General features: G+C 40.3%; 1 protein-coding gene and 1 pseudogene across 2 annotated transcripts; both read left to right on the forward strand.

Annotated features, from left to right (window-relative positions):
• The first annotated feature begins 808 nt into the window (after nt 1–808).
• LOC147625358 (pleckstrin homology domain-containing protein 1 pseudogene) lies at nt 809–1,240 on the forward strand (annotated as a pseudogene).
• A 3,557-nt stretch (nt 1,241–4,797) lies between these two features.
• Nucleotides 4,798–11,622, forward strand: LOC147625359 (flowering locus K homology domain-like). 2 transcript variants are annotated; one of them, XM_086818684.1, is made up of 7 exons: nt 4,798–4,934; nt 5,851–6,130; nt 6,216–6,471; nt 6,734–6,882; nt 9,812–10,063; nt 10,214–10,408; nt 11,064–11,622. In XM_086818684.1, the coding sequence occupies exons 2-7, from the start codon at nt 5,855–5,857 to the stop codon at nt 11,328–11,330; spliced, it is 1,395 nt and encodes a 464-aa protein (XP_086674810.1). In that variant the 5' UTR covers nt 4,798–4,934; nt 5,851–5,854; the 3' UTR covers nt 11,331–11,622. The 2 variants fall into 2 exon arrangements, with proteins under 2 accessions (XP_086674810.1, XP_086674811.1); XM_086818685.1 differs by having other exon boundaries at nt 10,223–10,408.
• The last annotated feature ends 7,421 nt before the right edge of the window (nt 11,623–19,043 follow it).

Genomic DNA, 19,043 nt, shown 5'->3' on the forward strand with positions numbered 1-19,043 from the left:
ATGTATATAGGTCCACGTATTTAGGCTCCTGTATTTTTTTGTATTATATACTAAGCTCACATATGTAGGTCCATGTATTTAAGCTCACATATGTATTTTTATATATACTAGGCTCTCCATGAATTTAGGCTCACGCATGTATTTTTATATATACTAGGCTCATGTACGTAGGTCCATGTATTTAGGCCCCATCCCCCATGTGCATGTGCATACCAAATCTACTTCATTACATCCATACTCTCCCTTGCAATGCATTAATGTCTACATAAATAACCAAGCATACTTCATTGACATTTACAAATGTGTGATGCTCTTGCTTGAGAGCGCTTCACGTGCTATTGGATCTTGCTTGTGTGCACATGCCTTTAATAGATTTACATCCACACTTGTATTTCTCTTTCTTTCCTTGTTTTTGTTTTGTTTTGTTTTGTTTTTTTTAAAGGAAGGCTTGAAATTAACATGAAATAGATATTTACACCCGACTTGTGTATACAACTCACGCACACCACTGTCGACAATTTGTACAAGGGTACGCATCCACCGTAGTCATTGAGGATCTACCTTTGGGATGACACTCATAGTTCTCTACTACCAATTGAGCTGCTGTTGTGGTGCTTTTTCTCTTTCTTTGGATATTTGTAGAATACATTTACAAATAATATTATCAAATTTGAAGTTATTTGTGGTGGGCAGGTACTCTCGTACGTAAAAAAACAAAAAGTTCGAAAAGCACGAGGACTGGAAAGCAAGTCTATAAAAGAAGCGTTCTAGAAATAAAAAGCATGGTTGATGAGCCACCCAGATGATGATGGACGCTGTGATGAGCCTTTGGAAGGGCGCCAAGCCTGACGAGGACTTCCGGAGCCAGCCGCCGGAACAGTCCGGCTGGCTCATGAAGCAAGGGAAGTTCATCAAGACGTGGCGCCGCCGGTGGTTCGTTATGAAGCGTGAGAAGCTCTTCTGGTTCAAAGAGAGCGGGATTTGTCAGGACTCGAGCCCGCGCGGGATCATCCCTGTGAGCTCCATCTACTCCGTCAGAGATGCCGAAGACGTGCTGCACAAGCCCTTCTCCTTTGAGCTTTGCACGCGCACGGAGGCCATGTACTTCATCGCCAACTCGGAAGAAGAGAAAAATCAGTGGATTAGTAAATTAGGGCGATCCATCGTGCAGCGTTGCAGCTCTGTCACCCTCGAGTCTGAGATTATAGACTACGACACCAAAGAAGGAGATCATGCCTGACTTGTTTTTTATTATTATTATTATCGGAATTTCAAGCTCCCATTGAATCAGACCTGGTGATCATGTTTAGGATTTGTGATAATCATGTACTTGTTGATCAACTTCTTTTTTGATTGGAATTCCAAGCTTTAATTCATGATCTCATGATCTGTACATATATATATGATTATATCAACAAAGGAACCTAGCCCCCAAAGCATGTCTACATATATTAAGAAGAGGTTCAACCTATCACAAAGAGTCTTTACAAAAAAAAGTTCATAGAGGCCCAAGTCCAAAGCACATTCCAAATCCTTAAAAGAAAAAGGTCATATACATCTATTCCCCCCCCTCCCCCCCTAAAAAAAAAAAAAAGAGGTTCAACCTAGTCCCCAAAGCATCGTGCTTGGCTAGGTTTCGTATTTAGTGTGAGAGGGCTTAGTCTGGGCACTAGGAGGATGTCTTTCCTTGAGGGATGGGTTTGCTATTGAAGGAACTTACATTAGGTGTGAGAGCTCTAGGTTGGGTACTGGGATTGGGATTGATTTGGAAAGGATGTTGTGATACAAGACACCTTGCTAATCACACTAGCATACGTAGGATTTATATGCTTTCTCATGGACCACTTCCATGTTCTTAAAAAAGGAGTTTCATGCTAGATAATATAATACATTGGGCCCAAAACATTTTTTTACATTAATTAATTAGTGTTGTGTATGGGGAGATCATTTTGAACCTTAGGAGAGAGGTTTTATTTTTTATAAAGTGCACATCAAATAAGGTGTCAAAGTGTAGACTTATGGACCTTTCCTTGGAGCACACAAGCCTTCTAGATAGTTCATTTCATGTGCACTACAGAGAAATGAGACAAAGGCTGAGAGAAACATTTTTTTAATAGTAGACTAACTTAATAAATTACACTAAGGTTTAATACCTTAGCATCACTAAATGGCATCTTTAGTTTTATGGGCGTTGCTAATTGGTTCGCTCTATAAGAGAGTGGCGATGCTTGTAGCAACATGCATAATCCTAGTCCCAACAAAGGTCCCTTGAATCACATGTCTTGCCATTTGAATCTTGCATTGGGTGCTTCATGGGATTCTTCTTTATCACTTTTACATGTAGCCATGGAGGGGAATAGAGACCACAAGAAATGAATTCTTCATGCTAGTAGTTTTTGTAACCGAAGGAGGTGGATGAGACATTGGTGCCGACTATGAAAGAGGTCATGTAGATAGAGTTGGACGCGAGCATCTCATCTCTAATGTAGGCATTGAACCCACTAACACAGGAGGTGGATGAGACATTGGTGCCGACTATGAAAGAGGTCATGTAGATAGAGTTGGACGCGAGCATCTCATCTCTGATGTAGGCATTGAACCCACTAACACAGGAGGTCCTAGAGGCCTAATAATATGAGGAGTAGTAGACAATGAGTTGGTAGCTCAAATACATACCTCAATAAACTCCTTTATATATTGCATGCCATATGGAGTTGCATTATATTGAATCAATCCATGGGGAATCATTGTGACATTATTAATGCAAGCTCACAAAAACTAGATAGTTATTTTGAAGCATATATTTTGGATCAATGCTATTACATAAGCAAAGACCTTTAGCTGTTTGATATTGAAAAAAATAATCTTTGTATGCTTAAAGGAAGATTTTGATAAAGTAAGCGTACAACCATCACAATCAAACCTAGTTTGAGAGTACCTTCATTTTCATTACATGTCTGGACCCTAAGCTTCTTGCAATTATGTGAAAACTATTTGAACTGATCAAATAGCACATTTAAAGTAGCAATATAAGATAAGATCTGTTAACATACATGACTGAGATTACCTAGTTTGAGATTACCTTCATTTTCATTACATGTCTCAACCCTTAGCTTCTTGCCAAATTCGAATTGCTTAGCACCTTTTTAAAGTACCAATATGAGATAAGATCAGCTAACATACATAACTGTGATCAAATCTCTCTTGCCACTTCTTGCATGCTTTTTCAAATATCAAAACCTGTTTTAGAGCAGTACCAAATCACTAGGCTTATCTTAGGCAAGCCCTTCTAAAGTGCATGCACTTGGGAGTCAAATGAAGCTTTAGAGCAGTATGATCTCTCACCATGATTTAGTTTTATTTATGAAGGCTCTTAAGAGCCATTTAAATTGCAAGTTATCAACCATTGACGGTGATGTCTATATAATGTTTTATCAATTTGTAAAATTATTCTTTAATCTTGTGTCAAATGCAAGTATCATTTTGTGAGTGCTTTGATGAAGATTGATAATGTATTTCTAAAATATGATTATAGTCATTCAATTAATAATTAAAATAACCTCGAGTGTCTACACCATCATTGGGATTTGGGCTACTTGATTTCCCTTACCTCATATGGGTCCCGAAGGAGGATCCTAGTTGAGATATTTCTCATTCTAATCTTTCTTGGTCTTTGAGTGGATTTGATATATGTACTTGTTTTCGTAAGTTAATTACCCGAATGGGTACTTAGGCTAAGGTTGATCTTTGAAAGACGGTTTCTCCTTTCAAAATGATAAAATGCCTACAAATTTTGAATGTTTTATAGGGTATTTTTTGATGGTCCATATAAAAATTTTGGGTGCATTTGATGGTCCAAATGCTCAAACAACGAGCATGAGGACCATAAAAATTAAGCCTGATTGAGATTGTCTCTCTAGACTCGACATTTGCCAAGACTGTGTTGCAGTGTCAGAAAACCCCATCCTTTAGTGTAATTTTCATGGCTCAAATTGAGGAAAACATTACATTTAAAGATTCAATTTTAGTTATAAAACCGATTAACCTATGCAATTTTTTCAATAAACATAGATTGATTTTGAAGGTAGTCCTTTATTTCACTGGTTAGAAAAAAAGTTTATTTCTGATAGTGTAGCTTGCTATATAATTATTGTTGTTCATTGTCACCCATGTTCTCTAACGTGGCATAAATTAATACATTTACAAAGGCCTCCCTTGCCATCCACTCCAGGCCCACCCCCTCCCTCATGCTCTCCATCGCCCCCTCCATCCCCTCCTCCTTCTCGTCCTCGTCCTCTGCCCAGTCACCCTCCTCCTACTAGCCCCTACCTCCCGCCCTCCTGCTCCTCGCATAGGGTGGCTAGCCCCTCCTAACTTCAATGTCCTCCTCGCATAGGGCAGCCAAAGGGCTACGATGGTCATGTAGAAAAAAAAGAGAGAAACTACCGTATAGAGGGAGGCAGGACAAGAGAGAGACTGGTTGACGTGGTTGGGAGAGAGCTAGAGCTTGGCATGAACTCTGCGCGAGCGAGCGAGAGAGAGAGAGAGAGACAAGCGGAGACAGCGCGTGGGGAAGAGAGCATGTGGAGCATGAAAGAGAGAACTAGAAGAGAGAAAGATTGAAGACACGTTCACAAATGATGAAGTTGTCAAATAAGGGCTATTTGCTCTATTTTTATTCCAAAAAAGCTCACAACAAAAACCTTAAGAAAAAAAATGCTTTGGTGCCATATATATTTCGAAACTTTTAAAGGCTCCAAGAAAATTACGCCAAAAAACACAATTTAATAACATACCCTCACTTAACAACTTCTATGTCGGAGGCAATCCAACTGAAAAACAAAACAGAGTGACTGTTAACACAACGGAATTATATAAGGGCTTTGCACACGGTCTTGCGCGAGGCATCAACGAGGGGCCATTGTCAACAGCAGGTGAGTTCATGTGTGTGGGTATTGTCTTTGCGCGGTTCCTCCCTGTGTTTAAGAGAAATTAAGGCTTTTTCCCTCTTTCTGTCTACGGTTTTCTGGCTTTCTCTGTGTACATGGGAAATTAGGGTTTTTTCCCCCTTTCCCTGTGCTTCCACATACTTCTAAGCGTGAGAATAGGTTTTTTTTTTTCCTTTCAAATTCTTTCTTGTTGTAAAGCATGCACTGTGGGATTCTTTATTCCGCAGTCGAATTATATTATGTTCTTTTTCTTTAATCCCTTATACTGATGTAAAGTTTTTTCAAAAAGGAAGTAATAACAATTGTTAAGTAAGTAGAGAAGCATTTATATACGAATTAAAATTAAAATTTCCGTCTAGTTTTATGAGAAAATAATTTATTTTTGTAAACCACCATGGTTTTTAGGGTTTTAGGTTTTACTTGCTTGAGTATATCTACAGTATTGAGGTGCATTCTATCTCATTGGGTCACACATTGGTTGTAGCCATTATCTGTGTTGGAAACAATTAGTATATGGATCATCATCATGGGTCTACATGATGAATCTCAGTTTTCTCAAGGGTCTTTATGGTGAACCCTCCCTGTGTCCGCAGACCTCCTCCATAATTTGGGACTTCCCAGGCTGGCTCTTGCGTGATGTTTTGTTTCTTTTGTTGGATGCTGGACCGTGCCATCATTCTCCATGGATTTCTAGAGATGGCAAGCTGCGGTATTCTGTAGTCAGAGTTTCTCCAACAGTGGCTGTGTCCCTCCTTATTTTTCCTCTGTATGGCTTTGCACTGTGAGACATTCTGATTTCCTTGTTTCTTAGTGTGTCCAATGACCCTCTTTTTACGTCTCTCGATGAGAGAGAGAGAGAGAGAGAGAGATTAATTGTTTGTAGTTTTGGTGGATTTCAAAGGTACATGGCAGCCCCTGCAGTATCTTTAGCAGCACCTTTGACAGATAACCTCCAGTTCTTTGGAATCAATCAGAAAAGGACCCGTCATGAAGGGTTACTGGCGGGGGGTGAAGAAAGGTGGCCAGGCTGGCCAGGCGATAATGTGTTTCGACTGATTGTGCCAGCACATAAAGTTGGTGCCATCATAGGTCGGAAAGGAGAATTTGTTAAGAAAATGTGTGAGGAGACCAAGTCTCGCATCAAGATACTGGATGGCATTGCCGGAACAGCAGAGAGAGTTGTGAGTTACTATGCTTCTAGATATTTCTGTCAAGTCTTGCTGCGTATGTGTGGCTTTGTGTTGAGAGGAAGGCTTATTTCTGCAGGTGATGGTTTCTGCCAGAGAGGAGCCGGAAGCAGTGATTTCTCCAGCCGTTGATGGCTTGCTAAAAGTCCACCAACGCACCATAGGTCTCATAGAAAGTGAAGGTTATTCCAATACAACACAAGCACCTGATGGAGCAGTTTCGTCCAGGCTTTTGGTAGCAGCAACACAGGCCGGAAGCCTTATTGGAAAGCAGGGGGCTACCATCAAATCTATCCAGGATGATTCTGGTGCAATGGTTCGCATAATGCCCCTTGGTAAGACCTATCTTCATTTGGTGTCAGTGAGGTCCTGCGCACCTGCTTGAAGTAATGGTTTTATCATTCTCCTCTTTTATTAGAGTTTGCAGCATTCAGTTTAACATCATGGGGCCAGCTTCTTTTCTTCCAGCTTTGCAACAGTTCCATAGACAGTAGTACAGCACACAGACACACATACACATACACACAGCTGTTTGATTTCAAAGTTAGAGCACTTGGTGTTGAGTTGAATAATGAATTTCATCTGGATTCTTGACAGAGGATTTACCGCTTTGTGCCCTACAAGACGACAGAATTGTGGAGATCTATGGAGAGCCAACAAAGGTTCATAAAGCTATTGAGCTTGCGGTGTCGCACTTGCGTAAATTTCTGGTGGATCGCTCTGTCTTGTCATTATTTGAGCTCAATGTGAGTTGGTATTCAATAAAGTACTTTAAGATGAAGTTGGTTGTATCCATAATAGAATTACTGTACAACATGTTTGCTGGTTAAAGTTGGGGCTGAGTCAATTAAATTCATATTTGACCAAAGATAAGATCAAACAACTCAATCTTGTATCAAGATTTTCCTTTCTATGAGAATTTCTAGCATTGAAATCGAAGTTTTTTGATAGACATGTATATGCTCAACATGAGCTGCCGAGGAAGAAACCGTGGATTTAACCAATGGAACCCAAAAATGTAATGGCACAAGCCTAGACTTTGGCACCTTGAAACATGCATGCCATAGTGGTCAAGGACCTGAAGTATGCTGCCTATAGTATGGAAATCATGTGATGAGTACGTACGTTTAAGTATGCTACCTTTTTCATGTACATACACGTGCCTATGCACTCATGTATAGGCACACTATATCAAAGAACTCTTGAGAAATACAGCATCTAATCTCATAGTCACTATACACATCTTAAATGCTTATCCATTAGTCCAGTTGAAGCATCACTAGTGAATTCTATAACCTCAAATATTTAAAGCTTTGTATGGAATAGGCTTGGTTGCTGTGATCATGGGCATCATGCTGTGTAGTCTGCACAGAGCGAACACCATTTTTCGACTAATAGAAGGAGCTTTTCGTAGGGGAAAACAAAGGATTGCTGAATTTGGTGGCGGGATGCGTGACATTTTTTTGGGGTTTGGTGAGGAATATCTTAAAGCTGATGAGTGTAGGCTTACCAAAGTGTGGGTTTAGTGATAGAAGTAGGTGGCTGCTTCTTGCTGATGGAGCATAGGCGCACCAAACTCTGGGGTTAGTGATAGAAGTGGGTGGCCGCCTCTTGCTGAGAGCTACCCAAGCATCCTTGTTATCTGCACTCATGAAAAACTGCTATAAACTGGCCTCACACATGGTAAAAATGCTCTCTTCTCTCGCTGGAATCATGGCTAAGGTGCCAGAAGGACCTCTGCATCTCACATGCAGAGATCAGTCCCAATACCTGTTCCTGTAAAAGGTGGAGGCATGTAGCTTTGCATTCATCATCATACCAGCTATAATGGGGCTGAGATTTTCTTGAAACTGTAGTGGTGGAGCGTGTAGTGTGTGGTACGCTGGCACGGACAGATTTGCAAATAATGTAAGTGAGCTGAGAGGTGTGCGTGGATAAAGATCGAGAAGTCAAGGTTGGTGATGTTTCTGTATATGTAAGTGGAGTTCAAGTTGTGGTAGAAGTGGACACGGTATAGCTAGAAATGGGAGCTGGTGGGGGTGCAGAAAAAGGAGGTAAGCATGAGGTGCTCAAATAGGTGGGCTTGGAGTGCTAAAGTTGTAGATTTGATGTACAAAAGCAGGGGACCCCATCAAGTAATCAACTGTTGAACCTCCTCCATGGAGGAAACAAGTGAGCCCATGTGGACATGCCATTGTAGATAATCAAGCCATGCATAGCACCCAATCTGCCATATAATGTAACATGCGGAAGCTTTGGAGAAGATCAGTAACTTCAATGCTCAGAAATCAGCACTCTTTTCGCAACGGAATTAACGCACAAACTGAATGAAGATGTGCAGAAAATAGAGAGAGAGAGAGGGAGAGATGGAGAGGACACAGTATTGGGTCCCAAATACCCTCTATAGGGCCCCCACCACGGATGGTGTATTTGCTTTATTAGAATGATGTAAATCTGAAAAGAAAAATACAGAAATCTTGACCTTTCTTGGCTAAGAAAAAACCTACCCTTGATTTGCAGTCCTTCACCCCTTTGCTTAGCACCTTCTTGGCTTGTCTAGCCCTTTTATGCTTGAGCTCTTGGTGAGAAATGAGATCAACTAATCGGATTGTGGGCTCTCCTATTTATACTACACCTAGAGCAGTCGGCCAGCTATGAATCCAGTCGGCCAGCCCTGTTTTGTCCCACGACTGATAATCAGCATTAAATGCTGGAAAAATCACATAAAATGCTGCGCATCATTCCCTAGATGGCTGGGCATCATGCGCTTGATTCTGGATGGGCTGGACATTGTTTTGCAAACAGTCAGGGGGCTGGACAGCCTGTATGGGATGCCCCATACCTGCCCTACAGCCATACAAAGACTGTATCTCCTGAGTGTTTGCCCTTAGACTGCCCCTAGGGCTGTCCTACAGCCCCTCCATGGCTGGTGGGTTCAGCCAGGGCCTTCCTGGCCCTCATGGGGATGGTTTCACACTATCCCCATGCCCACACAAAGACCCGGGGTAGCCCTATGGGCTGGCCCCTTGTTCTCAAAGCAAACCCTAACTAACTACTCAGTGATCTGGCATCCGGTACCATACCAAATACACAGAATCATTGACATCATTCCAAAGGGAGACTCACAGCGCGGACTGGCACTGTTTCATGTGCAGGACAATGCACACTTGACCTTGGACTCCTGTGCAGGACAATGCACACCTGACCTCGGACGATTGAGATGGATCCCTGGCTGACTCGTCCCGGACTGGCTCACATGGGACCAGTTCACCATCCCAGGTCCTGCACCTTCTGTACAGCTATGTCTACATGGCATCCAAGTGCGGGATGCACGTGACATATAAAGTGATGTGACTTGTGTCCTTGGATGTCCTAAGCATCCCCAAAGTGGACGGGTCTAACTCAGTCAAGATGATTGGGTTTGTGTCAAAGTCAAGCTGCCTGTTTAGGCATTGACTCCTTGTAGGGAGAACTCCACCATGTCTGCAAAAGTGGGGGACATAGGGTGACAGGCCATCCTTCACTAACCTGGGGTCTCCGATGGGAAGTAGCAAACGGCTCAGAGAGTTTCATATCAGTCTTTCTGTGTGTGTGTGTGTGTGTGTGTGTGTGTGTGAGAGTGAGAGAGAGAGAGAGAGAGAGAGAGAGAGAGATCTAATGCGATGCTTGTTACAGAGAGCAGTTCAAGCTCAAAGCCAGCTTCAAATAACCCCTCAAACATCATGGGCCTCTGCTGCTGGACCTGTAGCAAGTTCCAATCCGCCTAGTTTGGGTGGGGTTTCTCATTATGACACTTCCAGTCTCCAGCACAGCAGCTGCTATCAAACTTCTGATTTTCTTGAGACGCAAAAATTTCATCATGGAGTCTCGTTGTACGGAAGAGACCCCGGTTTTGGGGCAGTTGCAGCAGCACCTATCATTACTCAGGTTAAAATTTCCTAAAGTTTTGGAGCTGTGCACCAATGCTTGTGAGCAATTCCTCACACTGTGTGCACACATGCACATGTGTGTGTGTGGATATAAATCATAGGCTAGGCTATCTTTTCAACTGCACAACAGTCACGTAATGCTTTGCAGGTAACACAGCACATGCAAATACCACTTACTTATGCGGATGCAATTATTGGCATGGGAGGTGCAAACATTAGCTACATGCGAAGGACAAGCGGGGCAACAATTACCATACAAGAAGCTACGGGTTATCCTGGTGAAATGACTGTAGAACTCCAAGGCACTTCCAGCCAAGTTCAGACAGCAGCCCAGCTTATCCAGGTAATAACAATTTCCCTCTGCCGCATTCTTTGGGAATTGATGCATCCCTGAATGCAGTGCTGATTGGTCGCTGATGGTGTGGTGAAGCATCTGGGATGATAGGGGAGTGCATATGTGATTGATCTCCATTAAGAAAGATACTATCTACCATGCGCTAGCAAATTCTAACCTTCTGGCTTTTGCTGCGAAAGCCTCTAAAGGCTGTGATGGTTGTGTCCTGGTAGCAACCTAAGTGAAATCTTTGAGCTGGATCTGATGACCATCTTCTTCAGTGCAATCAAAGAAGAGATTATCCTGGAAGGGCCATGTATCCCACTGTTGATCTCTCTCTGGGGAAGCCACTGAATATCCAGAGTCCCTGAGGTAGCTGCTGAATATCCAGAGTCTCCTCCAAGAAGAACCACATACCACAAATTACTGCTTGGCTCAAGATCCCACCATGCCTGTAGGAAGGAGCTCCAAGGGCCGTGCCCTCACACCTCTCCCGGTGCCGTGCCGTAGCGTGAGAGTAAGGTGGCATGAGTCCATCCCTCGGGGTGTTGATGGTTTCATTGAGCATGCACTATGATTACAAGGGGCGCCTATAACAACCCTTTTTTTTTTTTTTGGACAAAATACAAGTGATATTAATCTGCTTTTGTCGTTGTGAAAGCAGAACTCAATGACGGGAGTCACAGCTCCTTCAACTTCAGCTTATACCATAGCTCCATCAGGAGGTTCAGCCTATAATAATACGTTGCCCCCCAACCCTTCTTATAATGCAGTATCGTCAAATTCCACTTATAATGCAGTACCTTCGGGCTCTACATACAATTCAGTAGATGCTGGGTATATGTTGTATACACCACAAGCTCCATTATACTCATCAGCAACGGGTACTGCTGGCACATATGGTTCTTACAGCAGTGCGTATTCCTACTAAAATTGTTTCAAAGGAATTAGTGAAGACACTTTAATGAAACTTCAATACAATATTTTGTGAAGAAAGCAACAAAAAAAGTACTTTATATAGGCATCTTTTTCTAAGACTCACACCCGCACACATCATGTACAATGTGTGTGCGTGTGTGCTCTGATCTTGTTAGTCTGTCTTTTATTTGAAGTGGCTATTGCACCATGCTGCCCAGAAGGGGCGTGAATTCGCGTGCGCGCGCACACACACACTGTTATTTCTTGTTCTCTTTTATGGAAATGATTTTTGTCCATGTCAGTAACAAAACCGCCCCTCACCCCTCCTCATTTAGTATAGAACCCATATCGAAGCTTGATGGTTTTTGAGCAGCATTACACATTTCTACTTAAAAGGTTGGACTGCAGCATTGTTTTTAAAGGACTGGGGGAAAGTGAAGCACCAAAGAAGATATGAAGAGAAGGAAAACGATGTAAGCTTTCCATTGCACCTTGGTCGACCCAAACTGGATTACTATGATGAATTGGTGTGTATTGAAAATGATTCAAATTACATATACAGAACATTTGAACTAGAAACCCAAACGCCTAATGATATGCTTCAAGTTAAGAACACGCTAAGGTGCCTAAAATGACCATAATTGGGCCTCGCAAACATAAAAACATGTTTCAGTCTTAAGCTATGGGGAAAGAAGCATCAATTTGGTTCATGCAAGTAACAACTACAATTTTGAATGTTGATCAGGCATTAAGCATGCAACTCAATTGGCCTATGTGGAGACTGTTCAAGTCACGAATGGAGCCCTTTTCCTCTACCCTAATTTATGTCCGGCCATGGAATGTGAAGCGCCTCATGATTTCTTAAAAGGCATTGTTGTAAAGCTATTTTGTTGGACAATCTATTGAGCATGAGACTTCTGAAAAAATAACAGGTAACCATCTGGTTCCAATGCAAAATGAGCACACCTTGCAGGAGAGATCCTTTCTCGCTACAAAGACTAGTAAAGCATAAAAAAACAATCTTGCAAAGAAATGAATTGCCTTGTATGGTTAGATGGTTTGATAGGCAACAATACATAAATTGCCTTGTATGGTTAGATGGTTTGATAGGCAACAATACATAAACTATAGACGTGGTTTTGCAAAGTTTAAAAAAAACCTCTTTTTACATACGTTAGTAATGAATTGTGGATCTTCCATAAGCCCATTTTATTTGGCTTGCTTTTGATACGCCTTGAGGAACCCACATTTATATAAAATTACAAGAATACTTAGACACATAAAGTCCATAATGGGCGTTTGGGATACAAGTCTAGGTATAGTACATTGACACAAATATTATAGATTGGATTGGTAGTGTCTTAGACAAGAGATCTACTAGCAGCGTTACGTTCTCTTTAGGGAGTGTTACTTTTAGTTGGAGTAGTAAGAAGTAACCTGGTTGCTTTGTCGAGTACAGAGGTTAAGTACAAGGGTATTGCTATGGGACATGTGAGGTAGCTTGGTTGTAGATATGGGTGAGTCCATGGATAGAACAGTTGTCATTTATTGTGACAACATGAGTAATATACAGTTGGCTAGTAACCTAGTGTATCATGCTAGGATGAAGCACATTGAGGTGCATTATCATTTTCTTAGGGAGAAGGCTCTTGCAAGTGATGTAGATTTGGCTTATGTTAGCATAGAAGATCATGTGGCAGAAGGCATTGAATACAGAGAAGCTTCATAGGTATAGAAGCTTACTTGGAGTGTACAGACTGATGGCATAGTTATAGCACCAGCACACATAGTCGGTTCATACGATGGACCTCATATGTTTTAGTAGTAGAATACTTTCCTTTATAGTATGTACTTCTATCTTTATCTTTATGTCATGGTAGTAGAGAAGTAAAGAAGAAAGAAAAAAATCCAATCGATCTTTCTCTTGTGTGCTTGTCTACTCTTATGTGTGTGTGTGTGTGTGGAGAAGTTTTCTTGTAAGGAGCTCAAGCACACCCTCTCCTCCGCATTCTTCTCATTTTTTTTACCATGAGGCTAACTTCCCCAAGTCTGGTTGGTGAGAAGGAAATTCCATTCTAGCCTACTTAGACAAGTAATATTTTCAAGCTCATTTTTGTTAACTTGACACTAACAGCTAGCTCTTTGATACCTTGTGAGGCATTCATCATCTACACATCTTCTTTCTAGGGCCTACATTTGAAAGAGAAGTATTTGGAGGTTACACACGAATATGTTTTCACGCAAGACTAGGAGTAAGCCTTCAATGCCAACTGAGATCATATTGGTTGAGTTTATATCTTCTTTTCTTAGGGTGCTCTTTTTTTTTCATGTTATAAGTTTTTTTTTTCGATTGGTCTTTGGTCCAAGATCCTCCCGTAGTTATCGATTTTTCACCGCCCGTAAGCACTTAATTATCCACTTGTAGGCGCTGCTGCTGCGAGGAAGCACCAAGGGAGGGTTTTGAACACAATACCTCTTGGTTCTAGGCAAACACCTTCACCACTTGAGCTATCACCTCATTGGCTTCATGTTATAAGCTTTAACCTATACATGGCGCATTTATACTACTTATGAGTCTCATATACCTTTCGAGCCTTTTTTAGTAAACATTAATGAAATATAAATAGAACATTTTTATACATAAATTATTAATAATTAAAATTTCACACTGTATGAAAGCTTGTATATCAGGCTGAATATAATATCAATGACCATATTATTTTTGTGAGCACTTACTATATATAGAATTTATTCTTTGCAATATTATACTAGACTATTTGAAAACAATTAAATCTTATATGTGGCAATGTAAATTCTTAGATAATACATATTTTATAATGTTAATAATAATTTCTAACTTCTTAAAAAGGCAAGCTTATGGTGAATCCTTTAATTGTTTTTTAAAATAAAACATTTTTCTATCTTGATAAGAGCATCAGTAACATTTCAAAACTATCAAGCTTGATACAATTTATTTATCAAATTGTGATGATTTATAATTATATAACATACATTTGAAATTTAAAAATTATGAGTGATTGTGGATACCCTTTCTAAAGTATATCTTTTGTTTTAAAAACTCTAAACCTAACCTTTGAATATGTCATCGAGCATTATAAAAAATAATGTGAAGTTTAAGCACTTAGTTTAAGAGTTATATTTACCAACAATTACCCCTCATCTAGTTGACATTTTATAAGGGATGGGTTTCCATCCTTGGTACATAAAAGTACTCGGTACATAAAAGTCAAGTGAGAGGGGATTGTGGGAAATTGTTGATAGATGAAAAAAGAGACCAAGTTAAGAAAATGAAAAGTAAAGGGAGTATGCACCATGAAAAGATTTAATTTCTTATGAGAGTTTTTTTAAAGAAATGTCTTTGTACATACATAGATACACAGATACATATATATGTATATATATGCACGCGCGCGCGCGCACACACACACACACACACACACACACACATTGGATTGTTGTGAGTGTAGAAAGTCATTGCAAGTTCTATTTTGCCTAAAGAATATCATATTTGGTGCAGTAAAAGCTACTAACAGTAGGTAACATTGTCTGAGAATCTATCCTAGATTGTGAGTGAGAAGCTAGACAAGAACAACTTCCAAGCATAGAAGTTCAGGATGATGAAAACTCCTTGAATTATTTAATCAAAGAATCATTGACTTGGGAGATAATGGTAAGTGTGCTAATGCAACTTTGGAGTTAGAGCCGAAGAAAAAGGCTGGACAACTGGCCTTGGCATTGCAAAAAATATGTGATGGACAGATTTTCCATCATGCACAGGATCGAGTGAGACATTCCTTGCATCACAAAACGATGGTTGCCATGGTTTCTCTTTTTATGAGTGGAGGACAAAGCATCTGCTCATTGTCGCTTTCCTATGTTGATACCCTATCCTTTGGCCCTGTGGATACTAACACCACATGCAATGCCTTCAAGAAGCAGTGGGGCTGCATGCATATCTCAAAGCGATGAAGGCATGCTAAACTAATGAACAGCAGCCCCGCCCGACCAGCAAGAAGGCGCTCATTGCTAGGGTTTTGCTTCCCATGACAAGGTTTGCCTCGAGTTCAAGAAAGCGGCCAGTTGTGGGTGCCTACATGTACTTCATGAGGCACATACCCTCAGAGGAGGATTTTAAAACATGGTTTATAGAGCAGTCAAGGCAAAGCTAGCCTTATTCACTTTCATTTTACAAGCAAGGGCTTCTTGCAAGTCCTAGTGGAATTCCCTACCCAGAGAGATGTGTCATCTACACTCTGGTCCCTAGCTACAATGGAAGCCTGGTTCATCTCATACTATGGTAGTACCCACGGTGGCAACCTTCAAGCTGGAGCATATGCTACAAAACGAATATCCAATCTGGGTTAGTTTCCTAGACCTCTTCTTGGCAAGGTACTATATGCTCCTCCACTAGAGTTTAACGAAGGTCAAGGGGCCACAACATTGTTGTATACTCTAGGATAGGCAGAATGATATCTTGGACATCCTCTCCCTGTCGACCCAAGAAGGTATCAAGTTTAATCTTTTAGTCAAATTCGGGACTCTCCTGAGTTCCTGCTATCTACAACTATTTACAAACATTGTAGCACTCACTTCAAGCATATTTACATTCAGTGTAAACATTCTTCCCACTCTGTTCCCTTTTGTAACCAACCTGCACTTATCTTTAAAGTCTTCCACATAATAACCATCAGGGTTAAACCGAACCTGCAAACCCTGCTAGATGAAATCATCTGGCCAACAAAAACTAGATTTTTTGTAATGTTTAGAACATGAAGTACATCTGCAACGTACTTCATCTTACAATCCTACATAAACAACGGTACATCTCCAACATGGGCAATGACTTGTCATGTGGTTCGTAGCACCTAAATCAATATGCCATACATCATCCTTGCATGTTGCTACATCATTTCCAAGCACATTATTAACTACATGTTGTATACCAAACCTCCTCTCATTATCCTCATTATTTCTACTAGAGGACACATAGTTCTTTCGCTACACTTTTCCATTTCGCATGTCATTCTCCTTCTTATAACAATCTGCTTGCACATGTGTAAGCTTACTATAGTAAAAACAACATCATGTAGCATTATGTTACCTTTGCCAATTACCATGACCTCTTTGACTCTCCCCTGCCTCTTAACTGGCCTCCCACCTTGTTGTGGATTCTGGAACTATTGTTGCTCTGCTGACCATAATTCTGATTACATGTTCGGCCACCACCTTGGCATTAGGAATTTTTTGGACCCAAAAAGGGTCTCCTAAAGGATTCCTAATTTTAAGGGATTAGAGCTTAAAAAGCTGGGCTTAAGGGAGACAAAGGCTATGCTGACCCCTATTTTTTGCCTTGCCACATCAGCCATACCCCCCTAGTTTCACTTTTTAAAGGAAATATTCTCATACTCTGTCTCTTACTTTTTGACTTTTCTCATACTTTCTCTCTTACTTTTTGAATTTTTTATCTTCACTCTCTACAAATTGCATGTTTCTTGTCAGTTTGAAATCTCTTTCCTCATTAACTCCCACCATATCTCCCTTCCACATTAGCAAAACATTCTCGTGTTTAGGTGGGCCCCAAAAAGTAAAAATTTTTAATTTTTTATTTTTTTACATTTATGTATGATGAAAATATTTTTTTCCCTCCAAAAAGCTTGTAATTCAAGGGTCACATTAGAAGCCTGTCAAGAGCCAATACATCCATAACTAACTATCAGGTCCCCGCAACCCCATAAACATAACTAACTGTTCAGGAACCATTACATCCATAAGATCCCAAAATTGTGGGGACCCCAAAATTTATTTTTTAAAAATGTTTCTCATAAATGTAATTTATTGATGAAAAATACCATGTTAGTATATTTGTATATCAAAAATATCATTTTCTACTCAAAAAAATAAATTTGTGTAAACCTCCAAAAGTAAAGTTTTAATAGTCTCTCTCTCTCTCTCTCTCTCTCTCTCTCTCTCTCTAAGGATCTCTCTGCTTTAGCTTCTTCCTCTGCTTAGCTATGGAGCCTTTGCAAGCTCTGTGTGTAGCCCCTTGTGAAGCTAGAAAATAGAAGGTTGATTTACACATTCATATTCCTAAAGAGTATGGCAGCTCTAAAAAAACCCATCCTACTGATGCACAATCTATCCAAGCTCGAGGATAGCTAAGGAGAAAAATGTAGATCTTTGGGTTGATGGGCGTCTCTATCCAATTGATCCTCCATTAAGAGCAAACCCTCCTTTCCGCGATTTATTATCTTTTATGCAATTTGTTAGTGAAGGAGAGCTTGGCTTGTTAGGATACTACAAAAGATTGACTACAAGTGAAGCTTGGCGAATCCATATTACTCTCAATTGCAAGCAACACAATTCACCCTTTTATAATGTCAAGAAGGAATTAAAACATCATCAGATAAAATGAAAGAGATCCTCATCGTCGCAGAGAATGTGGAGAAGGATGCAAAGATTCAAAGGCTAGAGGAACTTATCAAACGACTCAAAGCAACACCAAATGGTGCTCGTGAACGCAAAAAGACATTGGCTAGTATAGAATATCTTGCGTTTAAAGGTGGAACACAGAAGAAGAGGATTCGTACAACAAAGTAAGTAACATAAACTTTCATTATGCACTCAGTGATTTAAACAAAATAGTCATGATTTGTGTTCTGTTAGGAATTTTCTACAAGAGGTGTGTGGTTCTAACGAAGAGGGATGGAAGGATTTGGTCAAAGCCATTCTGAATACCAAGAATATTCTCTCAATATTACTGACCCTCATCATCCTAAAACACGCCAAGCTATTTTCAGCAATGTGGTGAGCGAGATTACCACCTCTATCGATTCTTCATCAATTCAACATGCTTGTGATACGGCTAGAATCAGCATGAAAGGGTACCAAACAATCCATCAGGTTGTAAAAGATGCATTTCTAAGACAATGGATCACTGGCACTTTATTTCCTACACTTAAGGTGATTCACAATGTCAAGCATATTAATAATGAGCTATAGGACAATTTTATCACGTTGAGGGCACACTAACATTAGACAAATGGTTGATCAGAAAGAAAAGCAAGATAACAAGTACAAAATTTTACTATGATGTTTAAAATAACATCTTTGTTCATATTGAGATACCACAACAAGCTATGGTGAAGTTCTATGGTCTTTCACCAGAAGGTGAAAACTTGCAATTGCTACTATTCATGTTTTTCAATATAAAATGAAGACGATTATTTTGTTTTGAATATTTTAAATTATCATTTATTTATAATTTTAGGGAGCACACTTTTATTTGTGCTCAAGCTAAATGAGTGCCAAATTGTGAAAGGTCAGACGCTGGAATGTATGAGCATTACGCTCATGAATGAGGCCATGATATGTGCATGAAAAAAGACTACCAAACCAAGTTTTAATGTGCAATCTGAGAAAGAGGTCTAGTGGCTTGGTGCATTCGAGGTACCGAAGGAGACACATGAGGTATTGACATGGATGTTTGAAAAGATTCCCTGGATAACAAATGTAATCAAAAATCAAATTGATGGTCAACTTTTAGATGTAGAAAACATAGGAAAGTTCAAGGTGGATTGGCATCTTGGGGGAGATTTGAAGACAATTAAATGCATGATGGGTTGTGCTCAAGGCGCGACATCAAGATGGCCTTGTCCATAATACTACAATGCTCAAATTGATATTCCTAGGCAGAAAAAGACAAATG

This window comes from Cibotium barometz, chromosome 24 (genome assembly GCF_041138505.1).
Source record: "Cibotium barometz isolate CiBa-2024 chromosome 24, ASM4113850v1, whole genome shotgun sequence".
NCBI lineage: Eukaryota > Viridiplantae > Streptophyta > Polypodiopsida > Cyatheales > Cibotiaceae > Cibotium > Cibotium barometz.